At 58.5% G+C, this 19,687-nt stretch overlaps 1 protein-coding gene across 1 annotated transcript in view; it reads right to left on the minus strand.

Moving 5' to 3' along the window:
• Positions 1 to 92: 92 nt before the first annotated feature.
• The window catches only part of DLG3 (discs large MAGUK scaffold protein 3), a 41,672-nt gene continuing 22,077 nt past the window's right edge, over positions 93 to 19,687 (minus strand). The window contains exons 9-22 of the mRNA XM_070760155.1: positions 18,752 to 18,929; positions 18,159 to 18,315; positions 17,611 to 17,713; positions 11,073 to 11,187; positions 8,789 to 8,965; positions 8,357 to 8,432; positions 7,717 to 7,816; positions 5,274 to 5,315; positions 4,656 to 4,706; positions 4,423 to 4,524; positions 3,910 to 4,082; positions 3,424 to 3,533; positions 2,661 to 2,752; positions 93 to 2,461 (exon numbers count right to left, since the gene is read on the minus strand). Coding sequence (XP_070616256.1) covers positions 2,355 to 2,461; positions 2,661 to 2,752; positions 3,424 to 3,533; positions 3,910 to 4,082; positions 4,423 to 4,524; positions 4,656 to 4,706; positions 5,274 to 5,315; positions 7,717 to 7,816; positions 8,357 to 8,432; positions 8,789 to 8,965; positions 11,073 to 11,187; positions 17,611 to 17,713; positions 18,159 to 18,315; positions 18,752 to 18,929 — 1,583 coding nt within the window. The 3' untranslated portion in view covers positions 93 to 2,354. The remainder of the gene's footprint in view (positions 2,462 to 2,660; positions 2,753 to 3,423; positions 3,534 to 3,909; positions 4,083 to 4,422; positions 4,525 to 4,655; positions 4,707 to 5,273; positions 5,316 to 7,716; positions 7,817 to 8,356; positions 8,433 to 8,788; positions 8,966 to 11,072; positions 11,188 to 17,610; positions 17,714 to 18,158; positions 18,316 to 18,751; positions 18,930 to 19,687) is intronic.

A 19,687-nucleotide genomic window follows, 5' to 3' on the forward strand; every position in this document is an offset into this window, starting at 1 on the left:
CGTCTTGGAGCCCCACCACCACACGGCCATTTTGCCCCCTCCACGCCCCCCCCCCAAGCCCAGGCCCTCCCAAGAAACCAGCAGACGGCGAGTTCATTGCAATGTTCGTTTATTAAAAATATATGTCTCCTTGGAAGAAACACTGGCAAACCAACTAGTGTCATGATTGGATACTTTCAGCTCCGCCCTGGAGGAGGCAGCCCCCCCCCCCCCCTCCAAGGGCCTAGAAGACAGTGACCGGCTATTACAAAATGAAAGTCACCAGAGAGCAGCCACCTCGAGACCAGCTGTTTCTACTTATGCATAGTCCGGTTCTGCGGCACATGTCTTGCGACACCAGCTGAGCAGGGGAAAGAGTCGGTGGTGGCCCCTCCCGAACCTTCCGCCAGGGGTTCTCGCGCCTGGCAGCAGCTTCCTCCGCTTCTCCACCGTGACGTTTCTGGCAACACCGCTGAGGTGGGAATGGCTTCTCGCTTACCAGAATGATTCTCCGCAAGGACACTTTTCACCCATGTTTAACAATGAAGGCCGTGCACAAATCACACAATGAATGATATAGCTACCTACCAGCTACGGAGCGGACAGCGTCAACCGGCCACAAGCCGAGGCCTCGTGTGTCGGGTCCCTCCTCTCCTCCTCCCGTAGCAGCCGTGGCTCTCGCTCCATGGAAACGAGATGTGTACAATCGTCTCTTTCAAAGGTTGGGGCAAGGTGGCAAAAGTGGGGCCATCGCCTCCTCCGTCCCATCTAGCGACGCTCGGACACAATCCACCCAGCACTTCCACAAATTCCACTTACTCTCTTGTTCAGCAACAGGGGGGGGGGGATCTTTCTGCACCTACAGTCTATACACACTGACATGACCACAGGTCAAGGCTTCCCATTGGCATCTAGCCACAGTCCACGGAAGACTAACAGTCTGTGCCACACGGGGAGCGCCACCTCAATTGCACTTGCCCTTGGCTCTCCTGAAGAACTGCGGGCAGGCGTTGGCAGCAAGGAATGGCGGGGGTCCATCATCTCTGCAACGAGGGCCATGTGGAAAGGCGAAAGGCCTTCATGGAGCCTCTAAGGGTCAGCTTGGTCAGGAAGGGCTTCAAGTGTTGCAGCCAGAATTTGGCACAATTCTGCTAGAATAAGAACTTTGCGGGTCCTTGAGTCTAATTTTCCACTGAAAACATGGTTGAAAGAGTGATTCTCCTCCAAGGCACCAGCTTCCCTTGACCACCCCACTGCTGCGTCCAGCTTCCCACTTCCACGCTCTCCCACAGAAGGAGCTGGCTGGAGGGACGGAGTGGACTCCACAAGTGACCCGACTGCCACACCGCACAGCCGCTGCTGTGCTCATTCCGCACGGTCTGTAGGTTGGGCCTGGGAACTATTTACAATGGAACAATCTTAAAAAATAAGTTAAAAAAACTGGATTGTATAATACCCGTTGTTCAGTTCGTTATTAAAACCAAGAGCCTGGAATAATGAAAAGCCAACACACCAACACAAAACATGGTTTTGGTTTAACAGCAGCTTAAAAAAACCTCTCATGCAAACACATCAGGTGACGTAAAACAATGTGCAGTTAATATGTAGCGTTATCCTTTTTGCTTTTGCGTGCTCAGATAAATTGTCGTAACTTGTCATCATCATGTGGTTCTGGGCCCTGCACCGGCTTCTCCACAGGGCAGCCCCCCAAAAGGCTCCGTACCATAGATTTCGGCTCCACCGCGGCTTCTGTCCCAATGGCTGAGGCAAGGCGGCAATTCTTCCGCTCACAAAGAACTTTTCAGCAGCCCCCGTGGGTGGGTGGGTGTATATACATACATCTATATATATATATATGACTATATTGGGAACATTCTCTAGTCATATATATGTATATATTCAGAGCATATATTATATATATAAAATTACATATCTAGATAAATAAAAGAATTCTGTTGCCTTTTCCTCTTGGTAAAACTGTCAGGCTGCCGCTCTCCAACCCACGGGGGGCACGGGGGGCTCTTGAGGCTGGGGGTCCACGGCCACCTCCCGCCTCGCTTTCTGACCTCCACAGTCCATGTATTTTCTTAATTAAAAACACAGAAAACTCTCCAGTGGGGTTGGTCTCCATTTCTAGGGGAGCCAGCAGGACAGTCCATGCAGGGATGGTGGGTGGGGGGTGGGGTCAGTTGCTGGACGAAGAGACTGGCCCATCCCAAGAGAAAGAAAAACAGGACTAGAAAACGCAAGTGTCGACCATCTAGAAAAGTGACGGCGGGGGTGGTGGCCTCCTCGCTCCCCCTCCGGGGCAGAGGACGGGGGAGGGGGGGAAGGGTCGCTGATCTTCTAACGGGTTGGTTGGAGGGAGGGGGGCATCACAGTTTCTCAGAGGAGGGGATCCAGATATAATGCCCAGATTGGTCCTCTATGATCTGCTTGATCTTACTGTAGATCTCTTCCAGGGAGTCTCCTTGGACAATGGCTGCGAAGGGAAAGAGGAAGGGGCTCACCAGGCGAGAAAGGAACTCTTTCTGACCCCCCCACATGCCCCCCACCCTCCTTAGAAGCTGCAAGCAACTGAACCCGTCTGGAGGCTTTTTTTTCATCCCAATGGAAACAACCTGTTCTGCAGACTCCTCCCAATCCCCACCACACAGCTCACACACCTGAAGAGCTCTCACCTGTAAAGTATTCTCCAAACTCCTGCTCCAACTTCATGGCTTTGTCAAAGACCTTGTTGGCCTGCTCGTACGTCTGTCTCCGGTTCATCTCCCTGCAGGCCCCCAAAAAGGGAAGAGGGGCAGAAACAGCCTCAGCACAAGGGCCCCAGTCCCGGCCGGAGCTTCCCGGCTTCTGCCACCGCCCGAAATCTGACTTTTCCTCAGCTTTCTGAGGGGCCCCTGGACCACGAGGGCGTTTTGGCAGCTCAACTCCACCCGAAGAGGCTGGGAGGGGGGGTGAGGCCTTGGGAGGAAGTTCACGGCCCATGGATGGTAGGGAGGCCACCGAGAGAGAAACCAAGACTACTGGCAACTCTTGGAGCCGACTGCAGGGAAAGGAGCCCAAAGCAGATTCCACATACCAGTTCTGTCAATCAAAAAGCCTCAAGGGAGAGCCCGGAGATGACGGGGGTCCGTTTGGCCAGAGCTGCCCCACCCACCCCGTATCCACTGAGCCTTATTTATTTATTTATTAGATTTGCATGCCTTCCCTCCAGAGTCGTCTGACCGGACCTGCCTTGGTCACTAAACACGCGGAGGGGGGCCTCGCTCCCCTCCCATGGCGGTCACTGCATCCTCCGGCCTCCTCTTTCAAGGGGTTCCCGCCCCTCAAAGGCAGCATTCAGGCCAGCAAACCCACCCCCCTGGAGCCACTCAGCCAGCGAGATGGGTGGGGCATAAATCTGAGGACTAAAACCCCAACACCCTCGCAGGCGTCACTCACATGAGGGCTTCGATGGACTTGGGCTTGATGAAAACGGCCACCGGGTACAGCTGCGCTTGCTGCAACCTCTTGATCGCATTGCCCGACACGTCCAGGATGCAGTGCTTCCCCTGCAAGAGGGCAGGGCGTCCGTTAGCTCACAGCCTTTGCGTGGCACTGTCAAGGAGCTTTGGCCCCCTCGCCCCTGCCCCAAACTCAGCAGGGGGACCAGGACCCAAGGCAGCTGAGGGGCAGTCGGACCACGAGCTTAAGTGAGACCGCGGCTGGAGCCCCTTTAAGGGGATGCGCCAACTCCTGCGTGGAACAGGAGCAGCAGCTTCAAAGCAAGGTGATCCGGAACCCGGCACAGAGGAGCCGTGACCGGAGTCAGCTGCTGGATTGACAGCGGACACCATACGGGTGATGCCTGGACTGAGTTAACGCCCACCAGTCCCGAGCAGCCACTTGGAGCAAGCGTGGCACGGCAGCTCGTGGTGCCCGACTCACCCGCTCAGCCACTGCCCGCACAGACTGGACACTGGTGCCGTAGAGGTTGTCGTTGAACTGCCCGGCTTCGATGAATTTGCTGTCCTGGATGTCCTTCTCCATCTGCTCCCGCGAGCCCACAAAGTGGTAATCTTGCCCGTCAACTTCATTTTCGCGCCGTGGCCTGGTGGTGTCTGAAAGGAACACACTGGCTTTTTCTGCGGTTCGGAGAGTGGCGTCTGTGGGCCCAAAGCGGTGCCCTTCTCACGCATGACCTTGGCCACACCGCCCGGCCTTTAACCTCCGCTGCCAAAGAAGGACCAACGGACGGAGGGGAGGACTCGCTCTCTTCTCGCACGCAGCACAGGGCCCAAAGCAGCAGGGCTCCCCAAACCTGGCAGCCGTGCTGGCGGGAGAATTCTGGGAGCGGAAGTCCACAAGTCTTAAAGTGGCCACGTTTGAAGGCCCGGGAGACGTACGTGTCCCTTCAATCCCCACCCACCCAAAGGGATCCCAAGGGGGGCCATCACTTACGAGGCACACAGGATCCAAACTTGTGTGGGAATTCTGAGATGAGGTCATCGTTGACGCGGTCCTTCGTGGGCCCCAAGACAATCACCGGCCGGGCGTAGTGAACTAGAGAGGCAGGCCAGAAGGGGAGGGAGGAGGAGGCGTTGGGGAGAGCACGGCCTTTGCTCAGCTGGGGGGTGGGGGGGGTCAAATCCAGGCAGAAACCTCCGAGCCGAGCGGCCTTTGTGCCCACTTACTTTCTTGCCTGGTCACCGGTTCGTACGACAGGATCGTGTCCTCTTGTCCTTCTGAAAGAACCGCAAAGCATCAGCCGCCCTGGCAGCCACCACCCTACACCCCTCTCTGCCAAAGGGCAGCACCGCTCACTCCTGGGGCCTTCCACCTCCCTGACGTATTTGCTTCGCCTCAGTTTCCCTCCGCGGGAGACGCCTAGTTCTCTCTGCAAAGTCTTTGGGGAACCACCTCTGAGGGCAGCCCCACTGGCAGCGGCCCAGCCATCCCGGCCTAGAGATGGGGGAGTTCAGCAACGTTCTTCCCCAGTTGGCAGATCAGATCCAATGACAGGCAGGCACTGGCGGCTAAGAGGGCTCCTGCGCCATAGGGAATGGGGCACAAACCCCACATCGGAGCCAAAGTCCCTTCGCTCCCCTTTAGGCACCCGCTGTGCCAGTAAATGGGGGCCTCACATTGCAATGGAAGGGATCCTGCTCAGGCCTTCAGTCTCTGCCACTTACCCCACCAAAAAGAGCCCCCAGAAGAGAGAGGGGCAGCCCTGACCCCCTCTTTCCCTCCCCCCACCAGCACTGGGGTGAAGCCAGAAGGAAACTCGGGTCAGGAGCAAGAGGGAGACTTACTGGAGCTGCTCTCGCTGTCGCTGGTGTTCGATGTCACGCCCTCTGCAACCAAGGAAGAGGCCTGGATTCAATGCCCACCGATTAACAGCAGGGGATACCAGGGGCTGAGGGCCACAAGCGCTGGGGATGATGGGTGTGGGGTGGGAAGGAGTTGCAGGACAGGCGTTCCATCTCCCGGGCCGTTCTGCTTTCGGTGTATTCGTGGAGGGGAGCCTAGCCCACCCAGTCCACTCGGGAAGGGACCACGCGTGGATCGCTTGCAGCAGGTGCTACTATCTGCGCCCCTCCAACCCGCGTCTTCCACAGGTGCCCATAGCAGCTCAGGCACAAGCGGGGCTGGAAGCAGGACACGCAGCCCTCCTCCTGGCCACTAGCCCCCACGCCCCCACCCCCCGAGCACAGCCCTGCCACTGAAGCCACAGAGAAGGGAAGAGAGGGGGGGCAGTGAGCGAACAAACGACAGTACAGAATCCGCAGGGCTGCCCCACTGAGGGGACCCCGTTGAGGCCGCAGGGGAGAAAAGGAGTTCACACACACGCCGAGCCAAGTTCAGCGACCTGGTCAGTGGGCAGTTCGCCAGTGTGAGCCCGGCCCAATTTCCTTCCTCAGGTGGCACCTGGCTGTAAGGAGACTTAGCTCTCCAGGCCAACTTTTCCCTGGCCAACTCCACTGTGCTGCTGGGGAGCCCTTTCCAGGACGAGGCCCCGAAAGCCCACCCGCCTCTGCCGAGAGGGGTCCCTTCCACGGGAGGAGGGGCCCAGTCTGGGGACTCGGGTGGGGCTGAATCGACCTAGGCCAAGCGTCCCCCCCACTTCCTTCCGGCCACAGCCATGCTAGCGGTGGAAAGGGAGGGTGGGCAGTGAAGTTCCACTTACTCAGGTTCTTTGTGCCATAATAATCGTCACTTAACCCAGGGAAGTCCTGATTGACAGCCAGCCAGAGGGGAGAGGGAGGGGGGGGGAGAGAAAAGAGCGAGAGAAGGAAAGAGAAAAGGGGGGAGAGAGAGAGAGAGAGAGAGGGCCAGGACAGCGTTAGTGACAGGAGTGCAGAATGGCTGAGAACTGCAACAGCAAGTGGAGTTAAAGCTCGTGTGACCAACCACCTTTGCCCCAGAACTTCAGCACGAGGGTCCCTAGAATGGAGGGCCGGCCAGCACTCGGGGCCTCCCTGGACCAGGCAAAGCAGCTTCGGCAGCACCAAGCAGGGTCCCTTCTTCTGAGTCCAGCTACAGGGGGAATGTCGCATGCACAGAGGGGGGCCGACCTCAGCAACCCAAGAATCCCCCATCCCCCCCCCCAAGAATAACCTGCTGCTCCTCAGCCGATCCATGGGGTCTGGTGTCCGTCCCCCCTCCTCACTGCCACAGGGGTCAATTCTTCACTTATCTCCACCACTGCTGACCTCTCGACTCACTGGAGACTCACTGGAGTGCCTAGCGCACAGCCGCCCTAACCCAGAGCCCACAGCAAAGGCAGGATGACCGTGATCAAAAGATTCACCAGGCCACGGAGAATTTGGGCCGCGTTCTTCGCTCTCACGGTGGTCCCCTCTTCACAGAGCCTCGGCCCCCCCAGTAACCCGGCCCCTTGCACAGGGGTTGCCCTCTCTTGACCGCTTTCCTGGCCAACGGGGCGAGAGGTGCATAGCTTTGGGACCCGGTCTCTGATGATGAGCCAGGAGAAGCTCCAAAGTGCAACCCCTGCCACTCCAATCAAAGCGATCGGACAGCAGCAGGTCTGCTGGGAAACCAGGACAGGAAGGCCAACTGGAGTGCGGAGGTGGCCGCTGGCTCTGCGAATATGCAAAGGAGCCCAACGCTGCCCTTCAGGGGAGAGTGGACACACAAAAGCTGCTGCTTCGGGAAGGGCCGCTAGTCACTTCATGGAAACTCTGGCCCCTGCACCCACCTGCCTGATTTACCCCAAGTTCTTGCGCAGGGAAAGGAGAGAGAGAGAAGCAGAGAAAGAGACCTGCTGCGGAGGCCTCGGACGACCCCGGCTGCTATTCAGAAAGAGGGGGGGGCATTCGTAAGGCTTCAGGGAGGAGACCACTGAGCAAATACGGGGCATCAGGAGGAGAGAGAAATGCTTGAACTTGGTAGCAAGCAAAGGCTGGGGCCCCCTTAGGCAAAGGCTGAGCACGGGGGCCAGGGGGGCCCCGCGGAGGCCTCTCCCGGACCCCAGGGCTCAGCCGCTCCTGGCTGCAAAGCTGCCTTGGGCCTCGGATGGAGAACCATTGGGCCCCCCGTCCATCTGCTCACCGCCATGAATGGCCACAACACTCTCAGGGTCCTCACCGGAGCCGTTCAGACAGGCCGGAGCCCCCCTAGTGCAGCCCAGCCTCCAGGCAATGCAGGGTCCACCAAGCTGCCCGGGCCTGGGGGGGTGAGGCGGCAGCTGCTGGGGCGGCCAGAGAGCATCCGAGCAGGGCAGCTGCTACTTACGTTCCTGTCCGCTGCTTTCCTGGGCCAAGTTCTCTTTGCTCTTGTAAAAGGGGAATTTTCGAGAGAGGCGGAAACTCTTTCTACGTTTCGTTTTGATCGACTGTGAAGGAGGTGAAGATGCGAGGGGTGCGGAAGGAAACAAAAAGAACAGAAAACAAAAAAAGGACAAAAAACAATGGAGTTTAAAGCATGCAAGAAAAAATGAAAAGGAACAGAGGACGGTGGTCAGTGTCAGGGAAGCTGCCCCTCAAATGAAATCATGGAAACGGACACACGTAAATGGAGATGCGAGAGGAAAATCAAGGGTGGACGGAATGACCTGCAAGGAGGGTGGAAGGCGACGGACCGTTTTCATTGCCACAACAACAACAACAACAACAACAGGGGTGTGTGTGTGTGTGTCCCCCACGGCCCGGCTGGCTCCCAGCTGTCAGCAAGACCTCGGAGGATTCAGGGCCGGCCAAGAGAAACTGTCCTGAGCCACAGAGGATGATGATGTTGTGTGTGTGTGTGTCCAACCGTCCCCTGAGCAGCCGTGGCCAGAGCGCACTTTGCAGGAGCTGTCCTTGTGTCGTTCCCAGCCCTCCCCTGCTTCTCGCACTCACAACCGAGAGAGATAAACACACAGAGCAACACTTACCCGGCTGGACTCGATCATCCCTGTCCGAGCGTGGAACTTCACCGTTTTCAAGCGGGCCCTTTCTTTTTTCTCCACTCTGGCAGCATCAGGGGAAAGGGGGAGATTTAAGGGTGACTCTGACCGCTCCCTGACCACCGCTCCTGCCTCAACGAGACCTTTCTCCAGGAACCTCGTAGAAATTATGGCCACGGCCGATTCCTCCAGCCTTCAGCACAAGGCAAACCGGAGCTCAAACCGTCCCCCACCCCATCGTGAACAGAATTGTTTCTCTGCCCCCCCCCAGACAATTCCTCGCGCTTGAAAGCGAAACAGAGGCCCAGGTCGCCCTGGCCCCAAAGTCCATTCCTGACAACGAGGAGAGCGAGGCAACTGGCCAACTGTCCAGTGAGAGCCCGCCAAGGCCCCCACCGCAGCAGCGGAACAAGCGCTCACCTCTTCTTGCTGGGAATGACCCCGATCTGCTCGCTCTCGCCATGAGGGGTCACCAGCCTCGCCTGCCACCACTCGTCGTCGGAGGCGTTGATGACGTGCAAAATGTCCCCGTAAGAAAAACTGAGTCCCTGGCTGGGCAAGCAGCTGTCCCGAGTCCGGTCATAGTCGAAGAGGGCCCTGTCCAGGAGGGAGGGAGGCAGGTGGGCCGGAGGGTGAGAAGGTCATCCTCTGTCCGCACATCTTCCATACCCCAAAGCCTGGACCTCGGGCCTTCTACCCATTCCCAAGGTCGGCTTCCTTTGGCCTTAGCCTACTGCTTGGAAAGAGGGTCCATCCTGGGGCAGGAACCCTCACTGGAGACAGCCACGGATCAGAAGTGGGGGTGGGCTAGAAGACCTCTGAGGTCCCCTCCAGCTGCTCTGCTCTCTTCTAAATTCTATTCCAGTGATGGCGAAGTTACAGCACACGGGCCACAGGTGCCACGCGGAGCCATATCTGCTGGCATGCAAACTGTTGCCCCAGCTGAGCTCCAGCGCACACGTGCGCACCGGCCACTGGTTTCCGACCTCTTCGGAGGCTCTGGGGGGGCATTTCCGGCCTCCGAAGGGCCTGCAGGGGGGGGGGCGTTTCTGGAGCCTGGGGAGAGCAAGGAAACCAGCCTATCAGGCCCACTGGAAGTTGGCGCACGGGGGGCAGGAGAGTGGGGGGGGTTCAGGTGTGCATGTGCGGGGGGGGTGCGCACACACGCTTTGAGTACTCGAGGGGGGAAAAGGTTGTATTCTATTCTATTCTTAGTTGTTCTATTGTGTTCCTAATCCTGTTGTGTTTCATCCTCTATCCCCATGTCTCTTCTCTCCTAATTCCTCTTCTATGTATTCTTTCCACTCCAGTTCTATTCTTCATTCCAAATTCCAATTCCAAAGCTAGGAGGGTTGCTGTTTTGCCAGTTCCTCTTGTTGCCACCAGGGGGTGTGCTTGCCTCTGTCCTCCCTCCCCAACCCCCCCCCCCCCCCTCCGATCTAAGGGTTCACTTCCTGCTCAGCCCAAAGAGCGAAAGGGAAGGAGGTGCTTTGGCTGGACCAGGCCTTCCCATCTGGCATAACCAGCCTTGCAATTACCACCACCGGCAGCCTCTCCGTTCCTCCAGTTTCAGCTAAACTGGGCTCGAAACTGCTCCACCCAGCAGGGCTGCACCTCCGCCCCCAGAGCTCTGCCTGGATCCCAGGAGTGGCCCAGGACGGGTGGTGCACGATGGGTTCGGGAACCCCGGCTGCCACTGGAGGGAGAAGCCCTTTGCCAGCACTGGCACTTCCAGAAGACCCCAAAACAATCGGCCAAAGGAACCGGCACCGGGCTTGGCCGCTGTTGCAAACAGCCAGCACTGCAATTTCAGAGGAGCCGTCAAGCGCTCGCTGGAGGCTTCCTGTTCCAGGGGCAACCGTGAGAGAAACCGCCAACAACAGCCAGAGAACCGCTTCAGGGGGCAAGCCAAAGGAGGCCCTGCAGACACTTCCGTCTCTCCTGCCTTGGGAAGACCCCACAGCCCTTGGCAGATGAGGCCCGGCCCCCCCACCCCACCCTGGGCAGGGCTTGCTCAATATGCTCGGCCATGGGTAATAAACCCCGGTTTACCCAATTCGATTCCAGGACTCACAGCGCCAAAGCAGGTGACATGGCTGGGCCCGGCAAGGGCTGGGCCAAAGGGGCCACGCGGACTCTGAGACCCGAGACTCCCGGCATCCCATGCGCTGGACCCCCCCTGGGATGCCTTGCTCTGGGGGGTGCAGCCACGTTTCAGGAAGGCCAGAGAGGGCTGAGCCGCAGGTGGAGGCCAGAATCAGCACGGCGGATTATTTGTAGATGAACTATATCTCATGGGTGGTTAATTTTAATTAACTTAGCAAAGAAGAGGATAAAAAGTACATATGGAAAGTATTATTAGCGCTTTTCTCTCTCTCCCAATGTTTAACATATCTAAGAAATATTATTAATTATTATTTTAAGCATTGATTCTGTGTTTTTTATTGCTCATGTTGTTTTATTGTATTGCGAAAGAAAAATAGAGAAACATTTTATACCCGGGGGGGGGAAAAAGAACCAGCACGGATGGAAAAGGGCTGAACTTCATTGTCACGGATTGAACCCCCGGCCCCCCAAGCTGGGCTTTGAAGCCGCACTCTCCCCAAGTGGCACCGCGAGGCCCCCTTTGTCTAGGGGAAGAGAGACGCAGAGATGCCCTTTGGGTGCAGGGCACACAGCCCCCCCAAAGGGTCATTCTGCTTACCGGACGTAGAGGGAGCGCTTCTCGCTTGTCCGAAGGGAACCAGAGCCCGAACTCATGCTGCTGTTCATCATCTGCTCTCGGAGGTCATGGATCTTGGACTCAAAGCGGCTGTATTCTGAAAGCACAAAGCGGGGGGGGTGTGTGTTGGGGGCTGTTGCACAGCGGGGTCTCTGCGGTTTCACACACGAGGGACCAGGAAGCAGCCAGCTGAAGGCCACCCCCCCTTGTGCCCCTCCTCCTCCTCCGTGCATGGTTTACCTGCGTACCTGAACACAGGTGTTGGCCTTTGCGGGGCCTGACAAGCAGGCTAAAAAGGGCCCTGCTGGGTGGGATTCAGTTTCCTGCCTTTATGGCTGAGACCACTCCCTCGCAAAAATACTCCTGGGGGAGGATATAGGAGGCGGCAGCTTGTCTGACCTCTTCCTGACTAAGGTGAGAATGAACCGGTCGGGTTGACCTCAAGAAGGCAGCCCAAGCGGTAGCAACGCAGGAGGGGCGCTTTGGACACCAGGGGAAGGACGGAGCGGGCCGGACAGCCGGTCCCAGAATCTGCATGGACCAACGAAAGTGGCCGAAAGGAGGCGGAGGATATTCGGGCAGAGTCTCCCCAGACGGGCCATAAACATCCCGCATCTATCGCCACAAATACTTCCACGGCTCAAGAGAAGCAATGGTGTTTTAAGAGAGTTGGCACAATTCATAGTACCCAGCGGTATAAAAGTCCATTACTGGCATCCAGCTCTTGGGACTTGTGGGTGATAAGATTACAGGGAAATTAACTGAGCTTTGATGCCAGAAGGTCCTGGAAGGGCTTGAAAATAGTCCTCAAGGCCTCGACAAACACCAAGTGCTCCATCAACCTCCCAAGCCTCCCGAGCACCCAGATTATGCAAGCAAAGAGTTATGTAAACACAATCTTGGGTTTACCATTTACTTCAGGGTTATTCTGCCTTTTCCATAGCACATCTTCATACATTATAAAGCCCTTCATGGCACCGGGCCAGAATATCTCCGGGACCGCCTTCTGCCACACGAATCCCAGCGACCAGTTAGGTCCCACAGAGTGGGTCTTCTCCGGGTCCCGTCAACCAAACAATGTCGCTTGGCGGGACCCAGAGGAAGAGCCTTCTCTGTGGCGGCCCCGACCCTCTGAAACCAACTCCCCCCCAGAGATTAGAATAGCCCCCACCCTCCTTGCCTTTCGTAAGCTGCTTAAAACCCACCTCTGCCGCCAGGCATGGGGGAACTGAGATACACTTTCCCCTAGGCCTTTAAAATTCTATGTACGGTATGTTTGTATGTATGATTGGTCTTTATATAATGGGTTTTTAACTGCTTTTTTAGTATTGGATTTTGTTTTACTGCTGTTGTTAGCCGCCCCGAGTCTGCGGAGAGGGGCGGCATACAAATCCAATAAATAATAATAATAATAAATAATTATACATACCGTTAAACAACACTATCACACAGGGACTTGCATAGGGTGGGGGGGTCCTTTTAATAGGATCAATATTCCATTCTATAATTTCCTGTTCCATTCCATCTATTCTATTCTTTCTAACTTCTATTCTTTTCTTATTCTGTTCTACATGCAGAAGACCTTAGAAAGTAAAGTCCCCAAGAACAGGGGGAGGGGGGCTTCCCACATGGCCTCCATTTAGAGAGTTTCTTGCTACTCCCAACCAGTCACCTCCCGGAATTCAGAAGATGATGATGATGATGATGGACCTCCAATTCAGCACGAAACGTTGTTGGTGAATGGAAACGCATAATCTCTGCTGGAAGTTTAAACCAGCCATAAGGAATGTGCTCCCTCTAAACTCAACAGCTGGAAACGAAAGCAGGAAAATCTTTTCTTTTGCTGGGAACTTTTTTTCCATCCTCCCTTTCCGGCCTCTATGTGCATCGCCTAGAAACTCTGAAGCACCGAAAGCTAAAAAACGTGGAAGTTAAAAGCAGAGCCCCAAGTCTGACGCGTGGCTCCTTATTCCAAAGGTCAATTTATTAGATTTTATTACAGTACGCCCGATTCCTTCAATCCTAAACATCCATTCTACGGTGTGTCTAAGTCATTTCCATCCTTTGTTGGGGTTCCCAGTCGCTTTCCGGTAGGGTCCCTTTCTGCCCGGAAGCTCCACCGTCCCCCCACTCCCCTTGTGGCCCCACCAGTCCTGCAGGCTCACGAAAGTGACCCAAAGTTACGTTGTCACTTATTTTACCGTGAGCCAGGGCCCAACCACCCAGCAAGCATCGATACGGATCAGCCGGTGAATTTTCCGCCCTGGCAGCAGCCGAGCCATGAGCAACATTGATCCAGTTTCCCAAAGTATCAATACAGAATGTAGAAACAAGGGGAGCCACATAGCTCAGCTTCGGGGACAATGGATTTTAAAATGATTTCATATAAGCCCACACTGTGCTGCAGGGGCATCCATGGCTTGACCAATGGTGCAGGAGGTGCTATGGAAAGGCAACAATCAGCGCATGGAAACGCCCTGGCCCCACTTAGGCTCCAAAGAGCGTCTTCCCTGCATTCTGAGCCATGCGCGGCCTTCTCTCTCTTGCGCGCGCAGGATCTTGGAGAAGAGGCAAAGCTGCAGCCCCCCTCCAGCCCCCTCCTCCGGCCTCTTTGCAACAGCTAAGCCACAACCAGAGGGGTGAAGTATAAATGGGCGATGATGAGGGGCAGGTCCTGATCGCACCTGGCCCCCAGGGGCCTCTCTAGCTCTGCACCAGCCCTGCAGGCTCCCGTCACATCGACTGATGTCAAACATTCACGTGGCCAAATCTTCTCTCTTTTTCACCACGAGTGGGGATGTGTGTGCGTGCTTTAACATTAATCTGCATTCGCCCCCCCCCTCTCTGAACCTGCCCAGAGCAGACCCAGCCCCCTCCCCCCTCATCTTGCAAACGCCACTCAAGGATTTCAGGACAAAGGCACCAAACAGACTGGAAGCAGCTCTTGTGTGTGAGCTGGGCCGGGCGCCTGGGGCTGTTTCCTTCCACCACTTAAAAGCTGCCCCCCCCATCCAGCCACTCTCGTCCCTCGCCGGCCCTGCTGCCCCAGGAGATGGCGAGGGCTCCGTCCCCAGCGCCTGGGGCAAAGGGCAGCCGGCTCCCATCAGCCTCTCAGCAACACGGAGGAGCAGTGGGGGGTGGGGGGAGAGCACCCCTCCCGAGGTGGGTCAGGAAAGCAGGGCCAGCCTCCAAAGGCAAGCACTCTGCTGCACTGAAAGGCTTTGGGGGGGGCAGATCACGTGGGGAACCAGCCCTTATCTCCCTTGAATCAAGCGCAGGAAGTCGTCCAACAGGTCGGACCATGGAAAACCATCCTTCCCTCACAAGGCCTCTCCCCCAGCCCAGACTCTGCTACCAGCTTTTCTCCTATTCCGCGTTCCATGGGCCAAAGGATCTTTCTCTTTATTCCACCCCCCAACACGCCCCCCCCCCCAGCTCTGCATTGGCCAAGAAAGAGGGGCGGCGAGGCAGGGAGCCTGGCTTGTCCAGAGCAAGGAGTAGCCGCTTGCTTCTCTGCAGGGACACCGGGGCCCTTGGCCTCCTCAGGCAGCTTCCCCGGGACCCCGTGAGTCAAGGCCGAGGGTGTGGCTGTGGGTGTGTTTCCCTCTGTGTGTGTGTGAGAATCCCTTCAAGGTTCCTTCCGCTTCCTCCTTGCAATGCTTCTCACCTGGGTGACATTTTAAGTCTTTAGCCAGGGAAGCAGGTTCATGGATTTCACTGGCAGCTGGCTGAATGTTTTCCAGATAAATAAACCCCAGCTATTGGACAGTTTCAAAGCAAAGTCCAGAAGCACAGGACTTGCCCTGCAGCTCATTTGGGGTCAGAGGTCAACCTACTCTGCATCCAGAGGTTCCACAAACTCAAATGTGTTTCCCATTTCTGGAATTCAAAACAAGTCCAGGAAGGAGGGTGGTGTCCTTATTTATATCACCACCAAGGCTACTTTGTGGGTGTTCTGGGCCTTTATAATGCACGAGGCCATTGTTTACGTTTCATCTCCCACAAGGGTACAAAGACACCGGTCACTTCCCCCACACTTACAGTGGCTTCTGTTTGCCAAAGTCCACTCTACCTACGGGAAACCCAGCTGGCATCCACTCTGCAAAGCCCTCATTACAAATGTCAAAGCTCACAAGGCCTCATGACAAGCAGGAACCGGCACCCCACATTAACCACATTGGTTAACTCAGCTCATTCTGGTTAGAGAGATTAATCCCCTCTTCCTCTTCACGGCCACCAGCACTGCAAGTTCTACCCGGCAACGAGACAGAGAGAAAAACCCAGCCAGAATTTCCTGCACCCGAGACCTCCTTCCTCAGGGACAAAGAAGGAAGCACCATTTCAGCTGTCAAAAGGCAGGGCTATACAAATCTAAACAATAATATCAATAGTAATAATAATAATAATCGCTCCACAACCAAGCAGGTGGCCTGTCAGCTTCGCCCTGGTCCTTTCTGAAATACATGCAAGATTCAGCCACACGGAGCCAGAACTCTCTCGGCCACAAGGCTCAAAATGCAGCAAAAGGTGTTGCCATCATAGTTAGTGTAGACTGGCAACGAATGTCTCACAGGCAGAGCTACCAAGAGTCACTCTCTGCTGTGGAGAGGCTGCCACTCATTCAGCAAACTGAGGGTTCAAAAATTTCCCATGGAATTTGACAAATGGTGACGCTTGTGGGATATCTGGCCTTTCCCTTGGCCAGGACTGGGAGCCCACATAATTCGGTTGAACTGACACTCAGAACCCTTCACAGCCGCCTCCATTCGCCCCGAGTAGCCCAGCAAAGGTGGGGGATCCTTTTGAGTTGTGTTGCCCTGTTGTGCGCAAGGGGTCTCTTCCGTCTCCTGCCTGGGACAAGGGGAGTGCCGCTTCCTCCCTGAAGAAGGTGCCTAAAAGCCCACTTGAGATGGTTTTCTCCCCACCAAGGCTTTGTGGTGGTGGGGGGGGGGGTTAATTGGCACCGCAGTTCTGGCAGACCCAGACCAGGCAAAAGGGAAGCGGGGGATGAAGAGATTTAATCCTCTACTGCAGGTATCTTCCACCTTGGCCACTTGAAGACTCCTGGACTTCAACTCCCAGAATGCTCCAGCCAGGGGTGGAAGGCCACAAGCCTTAAAAGGGCCACGGTTGGGGAGGCCGCTCTCTTGCCTAGGCCAGGGTCAGGTGGACTTCAACTCCCAGAATTCCTGAGCTGCCATCATTGACTCGGGGAATTCTGGGAGTGGAAGTCCACCTGTCCCTGGCCTAAGCCACGCCCCCTCCAGGCTGCGGCCAGGGAGAGGAAGGGGCCAAGTGGCTCTTCGCAGCCCCCCCCAAAGGCCCCACCTGCCCCGGAAGGCTCAGCCGAGGTGGAGGGGTCCCCGCTCGGCTGCACCGCCCCCGCCCACCACGGGGGATGCGCCTGCGCGGCGGCCTCCCTCACGCTGCCCCCCCTCCGACTCCTCGGTCGCGCCCACAACGGCCGCCCCGCCCCCCCAGGGCGCCCCCCTCCGCGACGGGAGTCCCCCCGCCCCGCCCCCCCTCCCGCCGGGAAGAGCCGCCCGCTCACCTGCCCGCCGCTGCCCGCGCTGCCGCCGGCCGCCCCGCCTCCCCGTCCGCACACAAAGCCCGGCCGGCCGGTCGCCCGGGCGGGAAGGTGGAGGCGCGGCCTCGCGGCGGGCTCCAGCCAATCGGCGCTCCGCTCCGCCCGTGGCGCCCAACCGGGTTTCGCGCTGCCGTACCGCCCCTCGCGCCCGCCCAATCGCCGGCCGAGCTCTCCCCTAGGCGGCCCGCCTCCGAGCTCGGCCCAATCGCCGCCGTGCTGTAAGAGTCCCGTCTCCGCCCCCCCACACGCGCAGGCCACGCCCCCCGCTTGTAATCCGCCCTCCCGCCCCGCCCCTTTTCTACGACAGCGTCCTGCTCGGCCAATCGCCGGCCGCGCTGCCCCAACGCTCCGCGCCGCTAATCCCCGGGTAACCCCAGCCAGGCATCTCATTTGCATGCGGAGCGCCGCCCACATGCCCTCGCTCGCTCGCTCTCTGCCCAGCCGCGACGCGTGTTAGCCCGTGCACACGACCCAAGGGGAAAAGCCGCAGCGACCTTTGGGGAGCTTGTGCCCGGCTGGCGGGAGGAAGCGGCTGGGACTGCAGCCCTCCCTCCGGCCGCCTGCCTTGCCCCTCTGGCCCGGCCATCAGCTCCAGCAGGGACCCCGGGGGGCAGCCCCACCCAGAGCCCAGCTGCCCCGCGAGGACCTCCCGCCTACCCACCCACCCGCCAGGCCAAGCGGGCTCCCCTGTGACATGCGGACTTCAACTCCCAGAATTCCTCAGCTGGCCTGGCTGCCTCAGGAATTCTGGGAGTTGAAGTCCACAAATCCTAGAAGAGCCCGCTTGGCCTCCCCCTGCCCCAGGCGGCTCTGCTGGAGGGAGGACCCGGCAGAGGGGCTGAAGGCAGGGGGGGCAGCCAGGACTCTCGGCCACCCAATTGGCCCTTTGAGCTGCCACCCCGGGAAGCCCCCCCCTTCCCCCCAGCTTCCTACCTTCCGGCCTGTACTGGGCCACGATGGTGACCGTCTGCCCGGCCCTCTTCAGGGCTGCTGCCGCTTGTTCGTGGGTGGCATTCCGGAGGTTGACCCCGTTCACCTGGCAGAGAGAGCCGCCCGTCAGCAGGAGGGCAGCACTGGGTGCCTGGCAGAGGGCCTCCCCTTCATCCCCCCCCCCGGCCCCACTGCGCCCAGCCCTCGGCTGACCTGGGGAAGAGCGGCCCCCTGTCGTCCCTGGGAGGTGGGGGGGCGGCCTGGGGGATTCAGCCGCCTCCCGCAGGCCGGAGAGTCCATCTGTGCAGGGCGGCTGGGCCCAGTTTTGCCCGGCCAAGCGGAAGGCAGCTTCCTCACCAGGGGGCTGGGCTGAGCCAGGCCGACCGACCGGTTGGGTGAGCTGCCCTGCCCTGCCCTGCCTTGCCCTGCGTGGGCCAGCAGGTTAACCCCTCCGTGGCTGGGCCGGAGGAAGAAGGAGACCTCGCGGGGGGGGGGGACACCTGGCGTGCAGCTGGCAGAAGCACCGTCTCCCCCTCCCCCATCAGACTCACCGACAGGATCCGGTCTCCCCGCCGCAGCTCCCCGCTCAGGTCGGCTGGTCCCCCGGCCAGGATGAAGGAGACGAAGATGCCCTCCCCGTCCTCGCCCCCCACAATGTTGAAGCCCAGGCCGCTGGAGCCCTTGTGCAGGGCAATCTTCCGGGGCTCCCTGGCAGGAGGAAGACGGGAGGGGCAGCTGTCAGGGATGGGGGGGGCGGGGTCCCAAGATGGCGAGTGTCAATCAGACCCCCCCCAAACTGTCAGCTGCACCCCCACATTCAGTCCAGAGCACTGGGGGGAGGGGGGAGAATTGGAGCCCCACCACTTCATTCCCCCCTTCACCCTCCAAGCTTCGGGCTCAACCAGCAGCATCCATCATCCCGTCTTCCTCCAGGACGCTGGGCCCCTCCCTGCCCCCCAGCACACATGCCAATTAGCTCCAAGAGCCCTGCATCCCCCCCCCCCCAGCCAAGTGAATGGAATCAAGCCCAGGACACCATGGCTGCCCACTCGGGCCCAGGCGTCCAGCACCGGCCTTGCACCGACACCCCCAGCCCTCCCCCTGAACTGGAAGCCCAAATCGGGGGGGGAGTGGGGGACAATACCGAATCCCCCTTCGGTGCTGGCTGGCCGACTGCGGTGGGGGGGGCTGCCTCCCGTAGGACATGGAGGAGGAGACGTTGACCGTGATCATGGTGGCTGCTGCCTCTCTGGGGCGGGGGATGGGCGGCCTGCCTTTTATCTGCGCTGCCCCGCCCTCCCCTCCCCCGGAGCTGTCAGACCCTTGAGATGAAGCAGATGCAGGCGCTGGTGCCCAGGAAGCCGCCACTGGCCTTAACCCTTCCCTCCCCCTGGGCACCGGCCCGGCCGTTGGGCAGAAGGGGGAGGGGGAGGGCTGCCCTGGAGAGCCCTCCCCTGGCTGTGGGGGAGGCCCAGAGGCCCTGGGGGGCAGAGCCAGGACAGCCATTTGGGCCTATTCGCCTGCGCCTATCCATCCCCACCTGCTGGGCCTTGGGGCAGGGCGTCTGGCGGGCAAGGGGCAGAATCCCCCCTGGATGGACTCTCTCTCTGCCCCCTCCAGCAAACCAGGCTGGACCTTCGGATCAGGACATCGGCTGCCAGCCTGGGTCTGATCAGCGCCCTCGTGTGGTCACGAGGCAGCACTGCCAGGGGTTGGGTGTCCCCTGGGAGCCCGGTTTGCCTTGGCCCTTCCTGCCCCTCCTGTGCTGGCCTCTGCCCTCCCCTTTGCCTGTCTCCAGCAGAGGAAAGGCCCCATGACCACACACACCCCTCCCCATCTGCCCCCCTCCAACCCCACCCCCCGACTCCCCAGCTGTGTCAATGGGCTCCCTGCCTGCCGGGGGGAGGGGGGTCTGCAAGACGCCAGCCAGAAGAACCCTCAGAGCAGTCCAAAAACAGCACAGACCGTCTGTGGTTCTTAACACAACAAGCACAGATCCTCCGTCCCTCCGTTGGGCTTTCCGCTTTGGGGGAAGGTTTCACACACACACACACACACTCCTTCCCCCTGAGAGAATCCT

The sequence above is a fragment of the Erythrolamprus reginae genome, chromosome 8, assembly GCF_031021105.1.
Source record: "Erythrolamprus reginae isolate rEryReg1 chromosome 8, rEryReg1.hap1, whole genome shotgun sequence".
In the NCBI taxonomy this organism is placed as follows: domain Eukaryota; kingdom Metazoa; phylum Chordata; class Lepidosauria; order Squamata; family Dipsadidae; genus Erythrolamprus; species Erythrolamprus reginae.